The following is a 19710-nucleotide window of genomic DNA, read 5'->3' on the forward strand; positions in this document are numbered from 1 at the left end:
AATTTAAAGAAAAACCAAAGATTTTATTTTAGTATTTTTTTATAGTTTGTGGTTTGAGTTTTATTCGTAAGTTTTAATAAAATTCAAATTATGCATCCTGTCTCCCAAAATAAATGGAACGTTCAAACAATTAACTTATATCTTCATCTGGCTGTTTTTGACTAAAAATTAGTCTCCTTAGTAATGATGTTGAAGGTTCCGTTTAATTTGGGGCCAACGTATATATTTGATTATAAAATTTTACAAATGAAAAATATATATTGAAAACAATTTAATATAAATCAAAAAGATTGCACAAAATTAAAATGGTTGAATTCATTTTGAAATGTGTATGGGTGTGTGTTTCGTGGATAAGGCTGGTTAGGGTTAGCAGGAGCAGGCGTGCGGATAGGGAAATAATTTCAAAGCACATGCGTAAATATAATTAAAAATATGATTTTTAGTTGAACATTATATTCAATAATTTCCTTTCATCTGCGTTTATAACTTTTCAACTTTAAGCTTACACGTGTAGTGTTCTGCCCATGCAACGCATGTCCTTTCCTTCTCTATACAATGAAAAACGTTTTTACAATACATTTAACAGCAGATAAACGTTAGAACATGCAATTTTTTACTTTTTAAAAAATTAATATGTAAATGTTGTGGGGCAAATACATTGAAAATAACAGGTTCCATTTTAACGCAACGATGAGAGAGAGAGTAAATATTTAACACTGTTTTTGCTTAAAATTAATTCGTTTATGACGGCAATTCATTCATTAAATATCAAACTCAATTCAGTTTTGAACACTTTGACAAAAATAGTTATTGAACTTTTTGCTTAATTTAAAGGGTCTTTCACTAATTGGAAATAAAAAATGGTTATGTAAAAAGAACTTGGCATTCAAGTTTTAAGAGGAGCAACAAAAGGCACGGCGAATATCAGCGGGTTGGACAGAACTTGGCGCGAAAATTATAAGAGTGTCTGTTTTATGTCGTATAAATGCAATTTCATGTGTTTGGGTGTGTATGTATGTGTGAGTAGTTGTGTGTAGTTGTGTTTACGATTTGCTTCTGTATCAAATTATACAAAAATAGTTGTAGTTGTTTGCTTTGAATTATGGTAGTTTTAACCTGCACAAGTTGCGTTATAGAAAAGCTCCTAGGAGACAACCTATACCATTTGACACTAGTTTTCGACTAACGAGTCCGCACGCCTGCTGCTGCTCGCCACCGTTACTGCCACTGCCACAGTCACTGTCACCAGACCCGTTCTATTCCCCGCCCTATATTGCCATATTGCTGCTGCTAACCACTTGAGCACTTAGTTTTTTGGACCCCACACGGAAGTGATGGGTGTGGCCGCTACAGGGGTACCACTCGCAGAAAAATGCGGGAAATCCTCCTGCGATTGGGTGTTGGGCGCAGTTAGGTTCTTGGCTTGTTGCTTCTGCTTCTCCCACGGTGCATCCTTGATGATGAAACCGTTCTCGTTGTTACTTCCACCGCTGGCCCCGGCAAGGAAGGCGCCCACAGTCTGCGGCTGGGGTGATGGTGGCAAATTCTCCAAATAATCGCGCTCATAATCTTCGGCCATGCTAAGGAGCGCCTCCTTGGCATTTTCCACATCATCCTCTTTGCCAATGATGGTAACAGCATTCGGATTATTTTGAGCATCGTCTGAAGATGGGAATTTGATGTCCACCTATATTACACAACAAAGAATTTATAATAAATATATTACGTTAAGAAAAGTCTAGTCTTTGCTTACGTACCTTATAATCATCAATGATCTTCCGAATAGTTCGTCCACGATGACCAATGATATGAGAGTGAATGCGCGAATCAATCTCGATGACTTCGCGGTGCAAAGTTTGCAGTTCACCAACGATTTCCAGTATGGCATCGCGGGCGGCCTCCGCCTTGGCTTGATAGCCGGTGATGGTGATAATGCGCTGATTAGGATCGTCGCGCTTGGGCAGCGAGATGTTAACGTCATGATCGGCGCGCAGTTTATTGATAACGGCGCCTTGCCGTCCAATGAGTTTAGAATGATACTCTGTTTCGACATCCACCTGCAGGACGAAGGAGCGTAGCTCGCGATCAGCACGATCGGCCTCATAGTCTTCGATCATTTTCTGAAGCGCTTCCTTGGCTTCGGCCACATGAGCCGGTGTGCCCGAAACCTTAATTACATCGGATTTGAGTTCGCTGGGCGGCAGTTCAACATGCACGTCATGCTTGGACATAAATTGACGCACATTGGCACCGCGTGGCCCAATGATAGTGCGATGCAGATCGAAAGGAACATTAAGCTCTTCTTCGATAGGAATAAGGTCGATTAGCGCCTGTTTAGCGGCGTTGCACTTCTCGATGCGTCCGGTGATACGAATAACATCGCATTGACGTACAGGTTCCTCGGTTGTCTCGCCATCAACGCCATTAGTTTCACCATTGACCAATCCCTCCACCGGTTCGGTGGCATCGCGATCAGGGAACTTGATCTGTACATCATACTGAGATGTTACCATCTGCACCTTATATCCACGTGCGCCCATTATTGTGCGGTGCTGGCGCTGTGGTATGATAACATCGATTGTAGTTTGTGCCTCCAAGTCGGCCACAATCTCGGCAATGCGCTGCTTGGCTGCCTCAATGCATTCCTTGGGACCTTTGAGCGTTACCTTGTCAGAATTTGCACCGGGACGGGGGAAGGATATCATGACACCACCACATTCCTCCGAAATTCGATGCAGAATAAAACCGCGTTTGGCCACAAAGTGTTTGTGGTGCTTAGGATCAACGACAACCTCGCCTTCAGTTACCTCATCGCACTCCTTGATGATGGCTTCTAGCTGCTCCTTGGCCTTCTTTACGCTATCCTCCTTGCCAATGATGGTGATGACCTCTTTATCGGTGTCCTCGTTCGAAGGAAAGATGATGCGTGCGCCCGTCGCATCGCGAATCTTACGAATGGAAGCACCGTTCTTGCCAATGAGGAATTTGTGGTGCTGTTGCTTGGCACGAACTTCAGCGGTAAACGAGGCCAATTGACGCTCGTTGGCAAGTTCGAGCAGCTGACCCTTGGCCTTTTCAACATCATCCTTGGGGCCGCGAATGGTGACCTGTGTAAAAAACACGGCCATTAGAATTTGGTAATTTTTTGTTTAGTTATAACTTACCTTGTCGCTCTTGGATTCGCTGTTGGGGAATTTGATGGAAACGCCCCCACACTCTTCCATAATGGAAGAAATCAACTTGCCGCCGGTGCCGATAATGGAATTGTAATATTTGGGCGGGATTTGCACCTCTTCGGTCACAATATCGGACAATTCATTTTGGATTTTTTGTATGCGTTCCTTAGCCTCCAGAACATTTTCCTTTTTACCAGTGATTACGATCACTTCGTTGGTATCACCCTCGGCGGGTAAGTCGATTTTCGTTTGGGTTTCGTCGCGAATCTTTTTAATATTGGCACCACCTTTACCTATAACGAACTTGTGGAATTGCTTGAATATCGGAACTTCAATGATGTGCGAAGATTCCTGGATTTCTTTAACAAGTTTCAACAGATCCTTGTGGCATTTGTCCACATCCTCCTTGGGTCCACGCAATTTCACAATATCAGTATTTTCCTGAGGCGTAGGAATCGTGATGGTAACCTGGCGGTAGCGGTCCTTGATCTCACGGATCTTCTCACCTTTGGCACCAATGATTGAACGATGCAGGCGACGATCAATGATGACATCCTTTGACTTTTCATTTTCCAGTTTGTCGATTTTTTCTTGTAATTCAAGCTGAGCCTGTTGCACACCCTCTTTGGGACCCTCGATGCGAATATTGTTTTGACCTTCGCGTTCCTCAATGTTTATATTAACCTTCAGCTCATCCTTTAGACGGTTCACATTCGCACCGTTTTTGCCAATAATGTGCTTGTAGTACGAGGGATTGACTGTCATAACAACGTACGTGAAGTTCTGCTCGTAGTTACGAATAATCTCGGTCAAATAGCTCATGGCCTTGTCCACATTCTCGGGGTCGCCTTCCAACTTGATCTTGTCTTCCAGACAGTTAACATTCACATTGGGGCAATCTTCCTCCAGCTGCTTCATGTTGACACCTTTGCGACCGATGACGTACTTGTGGGTCCAATGTGGTGCTTTAATCTCCACCGACTTCACCGAATTCGCTTTCTGGTAAACCACAGTGAGGGCATTGCCCAAAGCTACTTGGGGCCCACGTAGAGTAATTGTCTCCGATGGTGAATCGTTGGGCGGCATTTCAACAGACACTCCAGTGAGTTGAAGAATCTCGGCGATGGTTGCGCCCTTAGGTCCGATGACGTAGCGATGCTGCGGCTTGGCCACCTCAACGCTCACCGTAGAGCACTTTTTCTCCATCTCCTTGTAGATGGCCTCAACCTTCGCCTTGGCGGCAGCAACTGCATCCTTTTCGCCCGAAATAATGATCTCATCCTTCTGAACCTGCTGCGGCGGCACATTAATCTTGGCACCGGTTTCCTCCTGCAACTTGTTCAGATTCTCATTGGAGGGACCCACAATAAACGGATGGTAGATTTTCGGCACAGTCGTGCGATCTGACGATTTCTTATATTGCTCCGCGGACAATTGCCGAATCTCCTGCTCGGCTTTTTCAATGCCCTCCTTGGTGCCGGCAATGGTTATAAAATCGCTCTCATCACCCTGATTCGGAATATTGATGCGCGTCGAGGTGAGGCGCTCCAGTTCGCGCACACGCTCGCCTCGTTTGCCCAGAATGACGCGATAATGCTCCTTGGGGATGCTAACCTGGCGACTTGCCTGCGCCGAGAAGCTCATCAAGATCTTGCGACGAGCGTCAAGCAATTCACTCTGCTTGCCCTTGATTAGGAAGGTGAGCGACTGATTCTTTCCACTAGCGATTTCAATCTGAGCGCCTGTCTCCTTCGTGATCTGCTGGCAAATGCGCTTCGACTCGCCCTCGCCAAATTTCTCCGATTCCGTAGACTTGCGCTCCTCACCGGGCACGTGCAACACCTAAGCCAAGTGCGTAATAAAGTGAGTTAGACTGAAATGTTAGCAGTGTTTTTTGTATAGTCCTACCTGCGTCTTTTGCGAGCTCGTCACGCGCGCTATGGCCGGACCAGCCGAATTGGATAGCGGTACGGATGCTGATGTATTTGCCGGCAAGGCTGGGAAAAGATCATCATAGCTAAAGGCAGGCGTGGCATTGCCAGTGCCGCTATTGGTGCTAGTGGGCGTGGCCACCGAAGTGGGCGATGACGGTTGCTCGTTGGACACCTGCTCTTGGCCATTGTTCAGGGCGATTGGTTGCTCAATGTTGGTTGCTGCGAAGACACAAAATTAATGATGCGGTTGAATAATGTTTTATTGTTTAAGATTACCGTTAGATTCCTCCATCACTGCTGCTTGCATTACTTAAAAAAGAGAAGAGTCCTTTTCGTTCCAAGTCGTTACAGTACCACTGAAAAAAAAAAAAAAAATTAAATATATATTATAATAGATGAAGAAGGTTTTGGTTAACGCTTTTGAATCAATATTTTATTTTCCCCAAGAAATATTTATTTTAAAATAGAAAATTCGTCAACAGATAATCGCCGATAAATGGTCATTGTATTACTTTTTTTTTTTATAAATTTATGTATTGCCAGCCAGCATATGATAAGCCACTGATCGAGCCACACTTTCGACCCTCATGTCGACGCGCCGATAACGTACGGTTTTGTGTGTTATACAATAGGAAATACTATGTACCTCGACTATACGAATATTCTTTATATGTGAGGGTCTTGACTTCGCGCTGATTTTGATAAACCGATTCTGTCTTTTCATGACTTTCTCATTTTTATATTTTTGACTTTCTCAACAACGAACACGTAACAACAGGGCCCAATTCGGCCAGCGACTTGGCGTTTAGCGTTTAACTGATATAGATTTAACTTTATATTTTATATACATTATATAGAGCGCTGGTTCCCCATATGTATACACACAAGCAATTTCGCGCAACTATTGATAAGAAACTCAAAGATACTTCTATGCGCATGCATGCAGTTTATATGTATGTAAGTACATTCCTATACTATATGTTAGTATGTATGTATGTACAAATGTATAAACCGATGTACATTGTACATCGTTCTTATCAGTAATGGCATCTTGACCCATTCTGTGATATTGAAACAAGTGAAAGGTATACGAGGCCTTTGGCCTTTGAGTGCAGTGGAGACAAATAGCGAGAGTAGGGGCAACTTGTTTTCTCTCTTGCCACAATTTACAGTTTGGCGCACGGCAAGCGGACGTGCACTTGTTAAGCAAGAAGCAAAGAAACCAAAAACTGAACATCGAAATTCAAGAAACGCTTGATAGCCTGATTATTCTTCTGCTTTTGCCTGCTTCATCTGTGTTTGTAGTGTGTGTGTTGAGTGTGTGTGTGTGTGTAGTGTGCGTGTGGTTTTCTAAATCAGTGAGCTCTTCCTCTGAGCCCCTAACAAGTTTTGTAGCCTACATTTTCTTTGGCAGTTCAACGATACACAACAACAGCAATAGCAACGGGCAGCAACAAGAACAACTAAAAGACATTTTACCACTATCGCTGAATGCTGTTATAAGAACAAGAGAGAATAGTGCAGTCGAGCAAGCCCGATAGTTAAATACCCTGTATCCAAAAACAACCAGACAAAAAAAATATAAGAAAACCATTGATATGGCTTGGTGATAGTAAGATGCTTTAATAATAATTAATATTTTTTAAATAAAATGTGAACTAGGGGTGGAGAAAAAAAGGTAGTTTCCAAAATTTAGTTTCTTATATTTGGAATTGTGGGCACTGTTGTTGAAATTCTGCGGGGAAACCATATACACAAATATATAAATTTGTTGTAGGAATTTGTAAATAATAAGGTTGGTCCAGGCGGTTATCCAGACAGGCGAAATGATGCAGATATGTCTGTTACATATATTTGTATAACTTTTATATACTCTTTATACCATTCGGGTATAGGGTATACAAATATGTCAAAAGAAGAAACTGCGAGAGCCGGAGCGGCAAAGAGAGTGAGCCTAGGCTGACTCGTCGGTGGGGGCTTGCGCGGGTAGCTGATATAAAACCGGATGATAGCCGGCACTGGCACTACACAATAAAATGATCGACAAGTGTATGTGTAACTATTTAAGTATGTGTGCTGCTCTGCACTTGTATTCTCAACATTGCCTGCATGCGCACTTTTACACTGCCCGTGCCTTGTGATTGTTCATATGTGTGTGTGCCTGTGTATGAGTGTATGTGTATTGGTGCTTGGCACCTTTCGAGCAACATTTCTGAGCGCTTACGAAAAAAAAAAGACAAGGTGCGCACAGGTAAAAGCACAAACAACAATACACAGAAGGCAAAATACTTCGATGGATGTTCATAACACAAATACAAGAGACAAAGAAGCAAAGTTCAGCTTCAAATTTGTTGCACATGTTCGTTGTAGGCTATTGACGATGTAGTAGTCCGCCGACATAGTTTTTGGGCGTTTACTGGGCTAACTTGCATTCTGCATCTACATACATACATATGTACATAAATATAAGTTATTAGTGAGCAATTAGAGGTTGCTTGTTGCCAAGACTGAGGGAAAGACATTCTTATTTAAACAGTTTGCGCGTTAACAAAAAACGAGTAGATTGTTAAAGTAGCGCCTGCTCGACTCTTGAATACGCTCAAAATAATAAAAACGAATTTATTATAAAAGAGTGATTTTTGAATTAATTTCTATAATATATATTATTAAATATGGTGTGTAAGACAGAGGGACGTGCGATCTACCACGCCTTCTTCTTGGCATTTTGACTTTCTAGTATACTTAAGTATCTTTCGGGTACAGGGTATGCAAATAGTTGGCAGCACAAATAGTTGCAACAACAACAACAAAAATAAACTGTTGACGTAGTCATTTCAGCTCAAAACTGTGCATACTTAACTAAACCGTTAACTTTTTGTTTTTGGCCATCAGCGAACGTGATTGTGTGCAGCTGTGTTTACACAGGCAATACAAACATACACATATACATAGTCGCTGGTTGGGCAAATTATGCAAATTAATAAAAATTCTCGACAGGTTGTTCAACTTACTGTACTGTAAAATCCAAAAAATCCGGCCTATTTATTTACTTTAACAAAATCCAGTTTGATAACTTGGCGTGTCCTCGGCTGGAAAATGGAGAAAACACACACATGCATGTTATTATTAAAAAGAATGTATTTAAAATTTGACTGGGCACGAAAGGTGAAACATGTAAAACAACCAAAAGCAATAAAGATGCCTCCGGCTGAAACGTGTTTTTTTTTTGCTTAGTGTGAGTGCATTTTGACGAGCATATACGAATTGAATAGCCGCTTGTGCATAGATTTACTGATAAATGTGAGACGACATCACCCGCCCCTGCTATGCGACCTTATGGCAAAGCCCGAACGACATCGCTGCATAAATATGCGGGCCACTTATTGGACAATTGTTGTTGTTTTTGCTGCCGCCACTGCAGTTCAGTATAAAAGTGGAGCACAGCACAAAATTTGGTTTCAATGTATGTGAGTGTATGTATGTGCGGTGTTGCGGTTCTTTGAGTGTGTGCGGAAGCGAATGAGAGAGCGCATATTATTTGTAGTCTTCAATGGATGGAAATCAGGTGAAAGGTTTTACTTCAACTTGTTTGAACGCGTGGGCAGACAATGGGCTGAAATCGAAAGAAATTGCTGCGTAAAGTCTGCAATATTTTTCGTTTTGTGGAAATATTTACTAAAGCTACGGTCATTAGACTTGGAAAAGTAAGCCACTAAAAAGATTCTTTGTAGCAGAAAACTATATTTTTATGTAAAATTCTCGAGTTTTAATTGATATTACATTATAATCATAACACACATGTGAAATTAAGCAGATTTGAATGCATATTATTTGTCTGTTTGATTATTCCCTAACACACCACATTTCAACAGAAAAATATAAAAGTTCAAAAATCAGTCGTCGTCTACCCACATAGACACACATACAACATACAACACCCATGCGACACCACCGTCGCTCTTTTCAAGACTTTGCTGCCGCGGCTATTTCCTATGTGTGCGTGAACGTTGACGTCTCCGCTGTAGCGGACTACGAAATATGGCTCTGTCTGTCTGTGTGTGCGGGCGGGCGGGCATATGTGAGTGCGACTGTGTCTGTGTTTGCCTATGTTCGTGTGTGTTGATAAAAACCATTGAAAAACACGTTGTTTTTCTGACCAACAGTTTTATTTTACAATTTCCGCAAGGAACAGTTCTGGGGCATTCATTGCACTTGCGGCTAACAAAGTACTTTCAAATTAAATTCAAACACGGGCTCCACGTTGCTCGTAAAAAAGGTGTTGCAGTGGCGAGAGCGGCCTAAATTTTTCCCCTAATTTAATGATTGCCCTGCTCACAAAACTGTAAATTTATGCACATTTTCGCCCAACATTGACGATTTTCATTTAGTTAAGAGGCAGTATTAGTTCTTGTACGATATTTTAATAAAAATCTGTTTAGATTCTCAGACTTTCTAGCAAAATGCAACGCACGGCACGGCACAACGTAATTTACATTACCGACTCCAAGTGTTGAACTGAGCGACGAACGTGGCACATTAGGGATGTTGATAGTATATCGACATATCGATATTCTAGAATTTTCGATAATATGTATTATAAGGCGGGATTACTATTATCGATGTTTTGATGATGTAAAGGTTAAAATTGAGATTTCGTTATCCAAAGTAGTTAAAATTTTCCTAAAAAAGTATGTTCTTAGGGACGGTAATGTTATGTAATGTAATGTTTTATTTATATTTTCTATTTCTTCTTGCGTTAAATATGTTTCATCGCCTATTTCAAATGTTTTTTAATGCCCTAAAAAGCGTATTTTAAGTTCGATATTTTTATGTCGGGTAGTCGTTATCCTATATATTTTTAAAGGTACGTACTCATGGATATTCATTGTTATTTAACGATATCATTCAGCTTAAACTTGATTAATTTACATAGTTTTAATATAACTCAGAACTAAAAACATAAATAAATAAATATGTACCAAAAGATATATGTGATCTGGCAACACTTGCCAACCTTATCCCATCACTAATGCCATTCACTTGCTGCAACCTGTGGAGCTACCATATATTGATTGATTAGAACTGTTTGAACAAAGAGGGGAGCGCTGGTGTGTGGGTTCATTGTGCGCAAAAATCACACAGCCTCTGGTATTTCCGGATTGAGATTGTAAAAGAACCCGATAAGCATACGCAAAATGTCAAAGTTAAGAGGCCTGTTGCCCAGCATTTTCGGCAGTAGCAAAGAGAAGGAGACACAAAACCACACATGCACAACAACAGAAAATGCTGGAGAAGAGGGTAGATTAGAAACAGATGCAGCGCCAGTGGACGATGGCGGATTTGAAAGCAGCAATGGAGCTATTTCAAGAGTGACCACTACTCCGACTGCATCTGCAGAACTAACCGCAGAGGTTGTGCGCGAGCTTTCGGATCCGAATTACAATTCAATGGAAGTTGTGGAGTCAACTACAATTCCGGGCGCTTTGGTGAATGGAACCTGTGGTAGCAACAGCAGCAGCAACAACACCATGAATACCATGAATGTGCATAGTGCGCAACAACAGGTCGTTATGAACTTCTCGAATGCCAGCAATCTTCATTTTGGCTCCGTGTACAACTTTAATCAAAATCTGAGCGCTAACAGTTCACGCAAGAACAGCACAACAGACGAAAGCGCAATAGCGATGTCACCAGACAAAATGGCTGGATCGAGACAGCGTCAAGTGCCGCGCAAGACTACCACTATTGTGGCCATGATGCAGTGTCAGGATGAACCTGAAATGCGCCTCCTCGACACAGTAGCTTCACATTTGGGAGAGGGCTGGAAGCAAATTATGCGCGAACTGGGCCACTCAGAAGGACAGATTGAGCAGGCGATTATTGATCATCAAATGCACGGAAATATCAAGGAGGTAAATCGATCCCAATCGTTATAATCTACAGTTAGTACAAAAATAAATTTATTTTCAGGTTATCTATCAATTGCTGCTGCAATGGGTGCGCGCTGCTGATGATGGCGTTGCTACAGTTGGCCGCCTAACGACATTGCTTTGGAATCAAAATCATCGAGACTGCGTTCAACGCATGAAAATTGTTTGGAAAGCAATTGAAAAGCGCAAGACATCCAGTTAGTTGATTAGTTGTTGGTCTACAGGCTTCAACACATTGATTCTTTCGGAAATTTGGCAACCGTTTTCTAGACTTATTAAGTAATGCTTAAGTTTTTCACTGGAGACGGAGACTTAAGCTTGTTTCTGTAAACACTTATCTCCAAGTTTTTAAACTGTCACATAGTTACCTAAAATTTTGATTTCAAGTGCTTGAAATGTGCATTTCTAAAACGCCGGAAGTTATTAATCGTTGAATTTGAGACCAAACATTTTGTGCAATACTTTTTATAAAAACGTTCGAATAGGTGCTGTATAATCATAAGCTTTTTTATGATTCCAAATATGCGAAATTATGTTGGCGAAATAATTGCAAAATAAGCGAAACGAAATTGTTCAATTTAAAAGATGTGCACAAATGTTTATTTTGCATAGGTAGCGATCGCCGAGATTTACAAAGTTTATGCTGGTAGACGGAAAGCTAAGCTTCTCCGTACCAGATGCGATAACGAAAAACGAACTTGACTTGCAGAGTTAGCGACAATAACTAGTACATATGTGGCGGCTGCGCAGCAGCCTATGCAAATTTATGGCAACAAAAGGAAACGTTAAGTGCTCGGCTTGCTATGCAAAGCAAGCGACAAGAAAACGAGCACTTTGCATTGAGTTATTTACGTTACTTATTAACTATGATGTGCTGCTGGTTTTGGCTGTTTTTGGCCGGATGACCAAACATACTCCCCCTGTTGAAGAACCAGGGTCTTCAACAACATCTTGTTTCGGCAGCGGGCATAATTTGCGAACGGCTCGCCGAATGGTTCCAGTGGAAGTCCTCAATTCTGCAACTCTCGACACGCCATCTGCGCCGCTGATGAGGCTGACCACCCTTGCTAATGGCCATTTGAGGGGCGGCAAATTCTCGTCCTTGACCAGAACGACATCATCAATGGAGAGTCCAGGCTGCGACACTCGCCATTTTGAGCGCTGTTGAAGAAGCGTCAAGTATTCTTCACGCCAGCGAGCCCAAAATATCTGCTGGTAGTACGTCACGCGCTGCCATCGATCCAGCCGATTGAAATTGAGCTTCGTCAGATCAGGCTCAACGTACGTTGACAGCGGAGCAGCACCAAGAAAATGAGCTGGAGTCAAGACATCGAGATCTGCTGGATGTTCTGAAAGGGATAACAATGGGCGAGAATTAATAATTGCCCCGATATGGCATACAAGCGTGCGCAGTTCATCAAATTCGAGCAGCGATAGTCCGACGGATCTGTAGAAATGATGCTTGGCAGTCTTTACAGCCGCTTCCCATAGACCACCAAAGTGAGGCGAGCGCGGCGGAATGAAACGCCAATCAATACAGTCAGCAAGGCAAAATTCTTGCACAGCCTGCAGGTGCTCGCTGGATTCAAAAAGACGCTTTAGCTCAGCCATCTCGTTCCGTGCGCCAACGAAATTTGTAGCGTTGTCAGACCAGATCCTCGTAGGTCGACAGCGCGTCAAAATAAAGCGTTTAAGTGCATTTAAGAATGCTCCGGTGGTTAAATCCTTCACCAACTCCAAATGCACAGCCTTGGTGGCGAAGCAAATGAAAATGCAAATATAGCATTTTATTGGTGCCTTATTGCGGACCTCGCTTTTGTAGAAAAACGGCCCACAAAAATCCACACCAGTGACCATAAAGGTATGTGAAGCATCAACTCGATCCTTTGGCAGGTCAGCCATAACATGCTCCACAAGACGAGGCTTGGCTCGAAAACAAATGGTGCATTTGCTGACTACGCTGCACACTGTTTTCCGACCGCCAATTGGCCAATACTGCAACCGAATTGAGGCCAGCAATGCACGAGGTCCAGAATGCAGATTACGGACATGGTAGTGCATAATGACTGAACGCGTGACTGGATGACGCCTTGGAAGTATAATTGGATGCTGGGCTTCAAAGTCGAGCGCAGAGTTACTTAGACGGCCACCAACGCGCATCAATCCAGAGCTGTCGAGAAACGGAGATAAAGAAAGACAGGAGCTAGACGATTTCAAAGTGTGTCCGGCCTGCAAGGTCTTGTATTCGTCCCGAAGCGTAGACATTTGAATTGAGCGCATCAACAGCAGTGTACCATGACGGATGCAGTCCACCGATAGCCCAGGAATTCGTACACGGTGCAGGAACTTGTATACATATGCAAACACGCGCTGCAGCTTTCCAAATGTGTTAACATATTTGCATTGCTGTGCAATGTCTTCGCACAGTGTGGTGCTTACAAACACTTTAGAGCGCTGCTCAGGAAGCGACGAGACGGAATTGCAAGACTCTGGCCAAGAAGATTTATCTTTCGTCAGAAATGCGGGACCATGTAGCCACAAGTTGGACTGGACTAATTCGCTGGGCAAAGCTCCACGTGAAAGTATGTCCGCAGGATTTAAATCGGTTGGAATATATCGCCATTCCATGCCAGAGGTCAACTCTTGAATAGTTGCGATGCGATTGGAAACGAAAATTTGAAACCTGGATGGCTCGCTGCGAATCCAAGATAGCGCTACTGCAGAATCAGACCAACAATAAAACTTGCAGTCGAATAACTCCATACGAGATATTTCGTTTATGAGTTGTGCCAGCAAAACGGCTCCGCACAACTCTAGTCGGGGCACGGTCAACGATTTGAGCGGCGCCACACGAGATCTGGAACACAGCAGCTCCGCACGAGATTGGCCTTGCGTGGTCGAAATGATGTACACGCAAGCTCCATAGGCATCTATGCTGGCATCACTAAAACCATGCACTTCAATGGAAACACCAACAGAAAGTGCAAGCCTTGGAAATTTCAGCTGCTTTGTGCGCTCAAAATCTGCAATAAGATTATGCCAAGATGTTGTCAATGATGCTGAAAGGCTTTCATCCCAATCAAGCCTTTCTCTCCAAAGCGCCTGCAGGAATATCTTAGCCTTTGCGATTACTGGTCCAATAAGGCCAAGCGGATCATAAAATCTGGCAATAGTTGACAAAACAGTGCGCTTGCAAATTCGACCAGATGTCAATGCTGGCAGAAACGTGAAAATGAATAAATCCGTCGCAGGATCCCACGACAGTCCTAGAGTTTTTGTTATGTCGCTGCCATCATCAAACTTAACTAGAGTTTCTTTGTCTTCTTCCGGAACTTGTTTGAGCACATCAGGATTGCTGGAGCACCACTTCCTTAGCTTGAAATTAGCCTTGGCAAGTAGCCCTGTGGTTTGTCTCATAATTTCTATGACTTCGTTTGTAGAAGCACCACCAGTGATTAAATCATCAACATAAAAATCGCGGCGCAAGATATCGGAGCCAATAGGAAATAGCTCATGCTCATCTTCAGCCAGCTGATGCATAGTGCGAACGGAGAGAAACGAGGCAGGCTTTGTACCGTAAGTGACGGTATCAAGACGGAAAACTTGAATAGGCTTTTGAGGCGAGTCACGCCATAGAATGCATTGAAAATAGCTATCCGGATTTGATACTCGCACGCAGCGGTACATCTTGCAGATGTCTCCTGTTAAAGCGATAGGAAACGTGCGAAATCGAAGAAGCGTGTTTGCGAGCTTTGACTGAATGGAAGGACCAGCCATTAGGATGTCATTTAAAGAATGACCAGAGGATGTGGATGCGGAACCGTCAAACACGACTCTCAACTTTGTCGTTGTGCTGTCCTCCTTCAGAACGCAATGGTGCGGCAGGAAATACTTGCACAAATTTAGCGAAACTGGCGATACAAGCGACATATGACCCAACTCTAAATACTCCTTAATGAATGCAGAGTACTGTGCTTTGAGAAGTGGATTGCGTTCTAACTTTCGCTCCAAGTTTATGAACCGACGATAGGCTTGCGTATAGGAATCGCCAAGCAGATCTGTGCTGAGCTTTACAGGCAATCGGACGGAATACTCGCCAGTACGCAGGCGCCTGTAATTAGCCTTGAAATGCTCCTCGCAGTCGAACTCTTCTTTGGTGAGTTTTACAGCCGGATCGACACCACTTTCGAGTTCCCAAAAAGAGCGAACCATCTGCTCGATTCGTGTATTGCAATCCTGTGTAGACGGAGACTTGGATGCAACCAAAGCAGATTTCTGACGCTGCGAGCCACCTCCAGTAACTATCCAGCCCAAACGAGTCTTTTGCAGAAGTGGCAGGCCATCAGCCAGTTTAATCTGACCTACGCACAACAACTCGTAGAATACATTGGCACCGATAAGCATATCAATTTGCTGTGGCTTGAAGAACGCCGGATCAGCTAAGCGGACATTGCTTGGTATATCCCAATGAGATATGTCAACCGTGAAATTTGGTTGGTTCTCAGTAATGGAAGGAGCGACCAAAGCAGTAATATTTGCGGAATAGTCAGTGACCAATGATTGCAAGCATAAGTGCACAGTGCAACCATCAGACTTGAAACTGACGTCACCAAGACCAGACACAGAGGCCGACGACTTGGTCTTTCGAAGTTGGAGCCGGTGAGCGAATCGCGAAGTTATTATGTGCAACTGTGATCCGGAATCGAGCAGTGCACGGCAGGGTACCCAAGTCCCGGCGCGATTTTGAATGCTGATGACAGCGGTGGCCAAGAGCACAACATCTGAGCCGAGATTTTGGGCAGGCAATGAAGCAAGCGATGTCACCAAAATGTATAATCATAAGCTTTTTTATGATTCCAAATATGCGAAATTATGTTGGCGAAATAATTGCAAAATAAGCGAAACGAAATTGTTCAATTTAAAAGATGTGCACAAATGTTTATTTTGCATAGGTAGCGATCGCCGAGATTTACAAAGTTTATGCTGGTAGACGGAAAGCTAAGCTTCTCCGTACCAGATGCGATAACGAAAAACGAACTTGACTTGCAGAGTTAGCGACAATAACTAGTACATATGTGGCGGCTGCGCAGCAGCCTATGCAAATTTATGGCAACAAAAGGAAACGTTAAGTGCTCGGCTTGCTATGCAAAGCAAGCGACAAGAAAACGAGCACTTTGCATTGAGTTATTTACGTTACTTATTAACTATGATGTGCTGCTGGTTTTGGCTGTTTTTGGCCGGATGACCAAACAGGTGCTTAGAATTTTCTTTATTCGTATACTATATATATATCTGATTCGTCACTCTTTGGTGAACAATGTGATATTTGAAAGCAAAACTAAACTTTTTGATCAATTTACAAAATATATACATATGTGTTTATAATTAAATTTGAAATGTGTCAAAGGTTCCAAAACATATTTAAATGTAATGTTTTTCTATCAGCATCGCCTCAAACAATCTTCGTGATCTTTGCACTGAACATGTCGATTAGCATTTGCGCTCCGTTGCCGTTGATCGTCTGATAGTCGGGCAAGTGCGCCATACGCTCCAGCCAGGCCTGCAGCTTTGGATAACGCTTCTGCTCAATGGGTGCCAAGCCCACTAGACTGGAGACAGTGGAAACAACACTGAAATCGGCAATTGTCACGCTAGTTCCTGTCAAGTACTGAGCTACCAGAAATGATTCCAAGAACCCGTACGCCTCATAGATGGCGTCGATTTTTGAGCGCGGCACCTCAGTAACATTTTGATAGAAAATCGGCAACGCAATGTTACGCAAGCAGCCTTGGAACAGCACGCCAGACTCAAAGTGCAAACGCTGGTCGACAACGGCACGTCTGTAAAAGTCCTTGGGATAAAGGCTATCGTCTTTGCCATATTTTCTCACCAAATACGCGCAAATGGCATGCGAGTCCCAGATACTCTTGTCTCCATCCTCCAACATAGGCACAGTATGCTGGGGATTCTTTACCATGTATTCCCGAGTCTTGTGTTCACCAGCCAGCAGATTAATCAGTTTATATTCATATTGTAAGCCAAGGGCGTGCAGTGTCAACTTGCAGGCGCGTACTGGCGGACTCGGCTCCAGGCCATATAACACCAGCTTTCCCATAGCTAATCGAGACTGATTGTAAGGCCGACTTTGTAGAATGAACGCCTTTGCGAAACTGAACGGCCTCGACAAAGCTTTGCTTAATTAAAATATAATTATATTCGAGCGGCACTTACCTATAAATACATATATGTACTTAGTACTTATGTATAAATGTATAAGTGTGTAGTATAAAATTCGTTTCTATTTGAAATCAAAGCTTTCCATAGTTCTCAGTATTATAGCTGTGATTAGAGGGCTTGGCTACCAGCAAACGCTTATATAGTCACGTAAGTTGTTAGCAATCTGTAGTTCTGATATTGACTGCATTTGTTAAATATTTGATGTACCTATTTATTTGTCACTTACGAGTGTCGCTATACACTGCAATCAAAGCGAATATTAGAGTGGTTCACAGGCTTATATTTACCGCATTGGTTAAATATTTGATGCATCTAATTATTTGTCACTTAAGAGGGCCTTTATATCCTGTATTTAAAGCGAATATTGAGGTGGTTAAAATGCATATACATATGTATAACATTGCTGAAGTTTTGATTAAGGATTTTATACAATTTTTTGATGGCATTATTTGAACAAACAGTTTCATATTTAGAAAAACTTTTAATTTTTAGATCTTACTGGATAGTCATAACCAGTTTTTGTGATTGTAAGTCGGCATTTGTATTTGGAATTAAAATTATAACTATATCTTGAATCTATAATTTTATTTTGTAATATTTACTATAGTTTCTTAAAATGTGATATTATTTTGTTGTCCATCTTTATTTTAATTATACTTTTCGTAAAATTTCGCAAATATCTTTTTACAATTTGGAATCAAATCACTTTGAAACTAAATAATAAATAAGAAATACAGATACAAAAAAATGAAGTTTTAAATAGTATAGCTTGTACGTAATAAAAGCACGTAATAGCTCAATATCTTATCTGTGCTATAGCTTATCAGGTAAACACTTTTATTATGGCTTTGCCATACATATATAGAGAGAAATTTCGTAATAATTTGATAAAAATCTATCAATTCTGTAATCGTGAAAGCACTCCTTCAGACATACTTGTGCTCTGCACTGATAAAGAAGAATTATTGAATTTTTAGAGCACATAAAATTGTTAAAGAGAAAAATAATAAGCGCACTTCTGGAATTATATTAATAATGTTATTGAATCCTATTCGATCGAACTTGTCAATTTGCCTAGTTTTCCCTGATACTCTGGGAGGGGAAATGGGTATACGTATACTAGTATTGTGCGAATGGACGTAAGACACAGAAGGCCGACCCCACAAAGTTTATATACAAGTATTCTTAATCGGGATGGCAAGAATCGATTTCCGTTTGACCGAAGGTCCCTCTGGATGAACGAAAGGATCTCAACAAGACCTAGAATAACCAAAATTGGTACCCTGAACTGGAATTTAGAAGTCTTGAATGAGAAAATATTTTTGATTTATTTGAATATTTATTCGATTTATATTTATGGCAAAATTGTAAAATTCGCATTTTTTAATTCCGCCACCAATTTCGTAGCACCACTGCCATTGGCCTCCTCGTAATAGGGGAGCTGCTCTAGACGCCTCATCCAAGCAACGATTTGCGAGTACTTAACCACTTCGATATCAAGGAAAGCAACCAGTGAAGTGATTGAAGAAATCAGACTGAAATCTGCAATGGTGAGATGATTACCCGCGATATAGTTATGGTGCTTAAGAAATTCCTCCATAAAATCATAAACCTCGGCAATAGCGTCGATACGTTCTTTTGGTATTTCTGTTCTGCCAGAAAATAGCAAAGGCGTGGTAATGCTACGCAATGCGCCAGTAAAAACCACCCCGGACTCGAAGTGTAGGCGCTGGTCAACAATAGCGCGAAGTATTGGATCCTTTGGATATAGTGAATCATCCTTGCCGTATTTCCGCACCAAATAAGCCATAATTGCGTGTGAGTCCCAAATAAACTGTCCATTATCCTCCAAAGTTGGCACAGTATGCTGAGGATTCTTCTGCAGATATTGCGCTGACATATGCTCCTTGGACAAGAGATCTACTGGAATATAGTCGTAGGGCAACCCGAGTGCTTTCAGAGTTAGAAATACAGCACGTACGGGTGGACTTAAGTCTAAACCGTATAGTTTTAATTTTAACATGTTGACGTGTTCAACAATGAGATGCAACTGAGACACGACAACTGTTATTGCCAAGCGATTTGAATAATTCATATCAGCTATGGGAGCTCTGCGGCTTACATACAGAACGGTAGAAAAATACTACACACATTATACTGTTTAATGTAGTGTGAAATCTTTAAGCTATGTTACCATATATTTTTAATAAATACTAAATAAAATTTTGGTTCCCTCAAATATATTTAAGATTGTCATGAGTGATTTATTTTTAATACAAAATAGGGTTTGGTCTATTTTAAAATTAAATTTTAAATAATATGGGCACCAAATATATTGAGATTGTCATGAGTGATTTATTTTAAATACAAACTAGGGTTTGGTCCATATTCAAAATTAAATTTTAAATAATATTGGTATCACTGCAGAAAACT

The 19710-nt window shown here is 41.8% G+C and overlaps 4 protein-coding genes across 4 annotated transcripts; 1 reads left to right on the plus strand and 3 right to left on the minus strand.

The window, feature by feature from the left end:
* Nucleotides 1-254: 254 nt before the first annotated feature.
* Nucleotides 255-8199, minus strand: LOC115620019 (vigilin). Its single transcript, XM_030513123.1, has 6 exons — nt 8122-8199; nt 5387-5466; nt 5085-5329; nt 3165-5018; nt 1758-3107; nt 255-1687 (listed from the first exon to the last, which is right to left on the minus strand). Exons 2-6 carry the CDS (start codon nt 5415-5417, stop codon nt 1307-1309), a joined length of 3861 nt encoding a protein of 1286 aa, XP_030368983.1. The 5' UTR covers nt 5418-5466; nt 8122-8199; the 3' UTR covers nt 255-1306.
* A 2005-nt stretch (nt 8200-10204) lies between these two features.
* Nucleotides 10205-11504, plus strand: LOC115631638 (protein immune deficiency). Its single transcript, XM_030528450.1, has 2 exons — nt 10205-11022; nt 11081-11504. The coding sequence occupies exons 1-2, from the start codon at nt 10306-10308 to the stop codon at nt 11240-11242; spliced, it is 879 nt and encodes a 292-aa protein (XP_030384310.1). The 5' UTR covers nt 10205-10305; the 3' UTR covers nt 11243-11504.
* Nucleotides 11505-16255: 4751 nt separating this feature from the next.
* On the minus strand, nt 16256-17201 carry LOC115624856 (glutathione S-transferase 1). Its single transcript, XM_030519705.1, has one exon. It carries the CDS (start codon nt 17153-17155, stop codon nt 16493-16495), a length of 663 nt encoding a protein of 220 aa, XP_030375565.1. The 5' UTR covers nt 17156-17201; the 3' UTR covers nt 16256-16492.
* Nucleotides 17202-18586: 1385 nt separating this feature from the next.
* LOC115629732 (glutathione S-transferase 1-like) lies at nt 18587-19306 on the minus strand. The gene has a single exon (XM_030526269.1). It carries the CDS (start codon nt 19298-19300, stop codon nt 18632-18634), a length of 669 nt encoding a protein of 222 aa, XP_030382129.1. The 5' UTR covers nt 19301-19306; the 3' UTR covers nt 18587-18631.
* Nucleotides 19307-19710: the final 404 nt, after the last annotated feature.

The sequence above is a fragment of the Scaptodrosophila lebanonensis genome, unplaced genomic scaffold (genome assembly GCF_003285725.1).
Source record: "Scaptodrosophila lebanonensis strain 11010-0011.00,11010-0021.00 unplaced genomic scaffold, SlebRS2 tig00000001-arrow-pilon, whole genome shotgun sequence".
Taxonomy (NCBI): domain Eukaryota; kingdom Metazoa; phylum Arthropoda; class Insecta; order Diptera; family Drosophilidae; genus Scaptodrosophila; species Scaptodrosophila lebanonensis.

Excerpts from the sequence above, each read along its gene's own strand:
- LOC115620019 (XM_030513123.1), bottom strand. The coding sequence starts at position 5,417 with ATGCAAGCAGCAGTGATGGAGGAATCTAACG. Across the intron at positions 5,330-5,386 it reads AGTGATGGAGGAATCTAACG|CAACCAACATTGAGCAACCA; the intron begins GTAATCTTAAAC and ends GTGTCTTCGCAG. Across the intron at positions 5,019-5,084 it reads CGAGCTCGCAAAAGACGCAG|GTGTTGCACGTGCCCGGTGA; the intron begins GTAGGACTATAC and ends CACTTGGCTTAG.
- LOC115631638 (XM_030528450.1), top strand. The coding sequence starts at position 10,306 with ATGTCAAAGTTAAGAGGCCTGTTGCCCAGCATTTTCGGCAGTAGCAAA. Across the intron at positions 11,023-11,080 it reads TGCACGGAAATATCAAGGAG|GTTATCTATCAATTGCTGCT; the intron begins GTAAATCGATCC and ends ATTTATTTTCAG.
- LOC115624856 (XM_030519705.1), bottom strand. The coding sequence starts at position 17,155 with ATGGGAAAGCTGGTGTTATATGGCCTGGAGCCGAGTCCGCCAGTACGC.
- LOC115629732 (XM_030526269.1), bottom strand. The coding sequence starts at position 19,300 with ATGTTAAAATTAAAACTATACGGTTTAGACTTAAGTCCACCCGTACGT.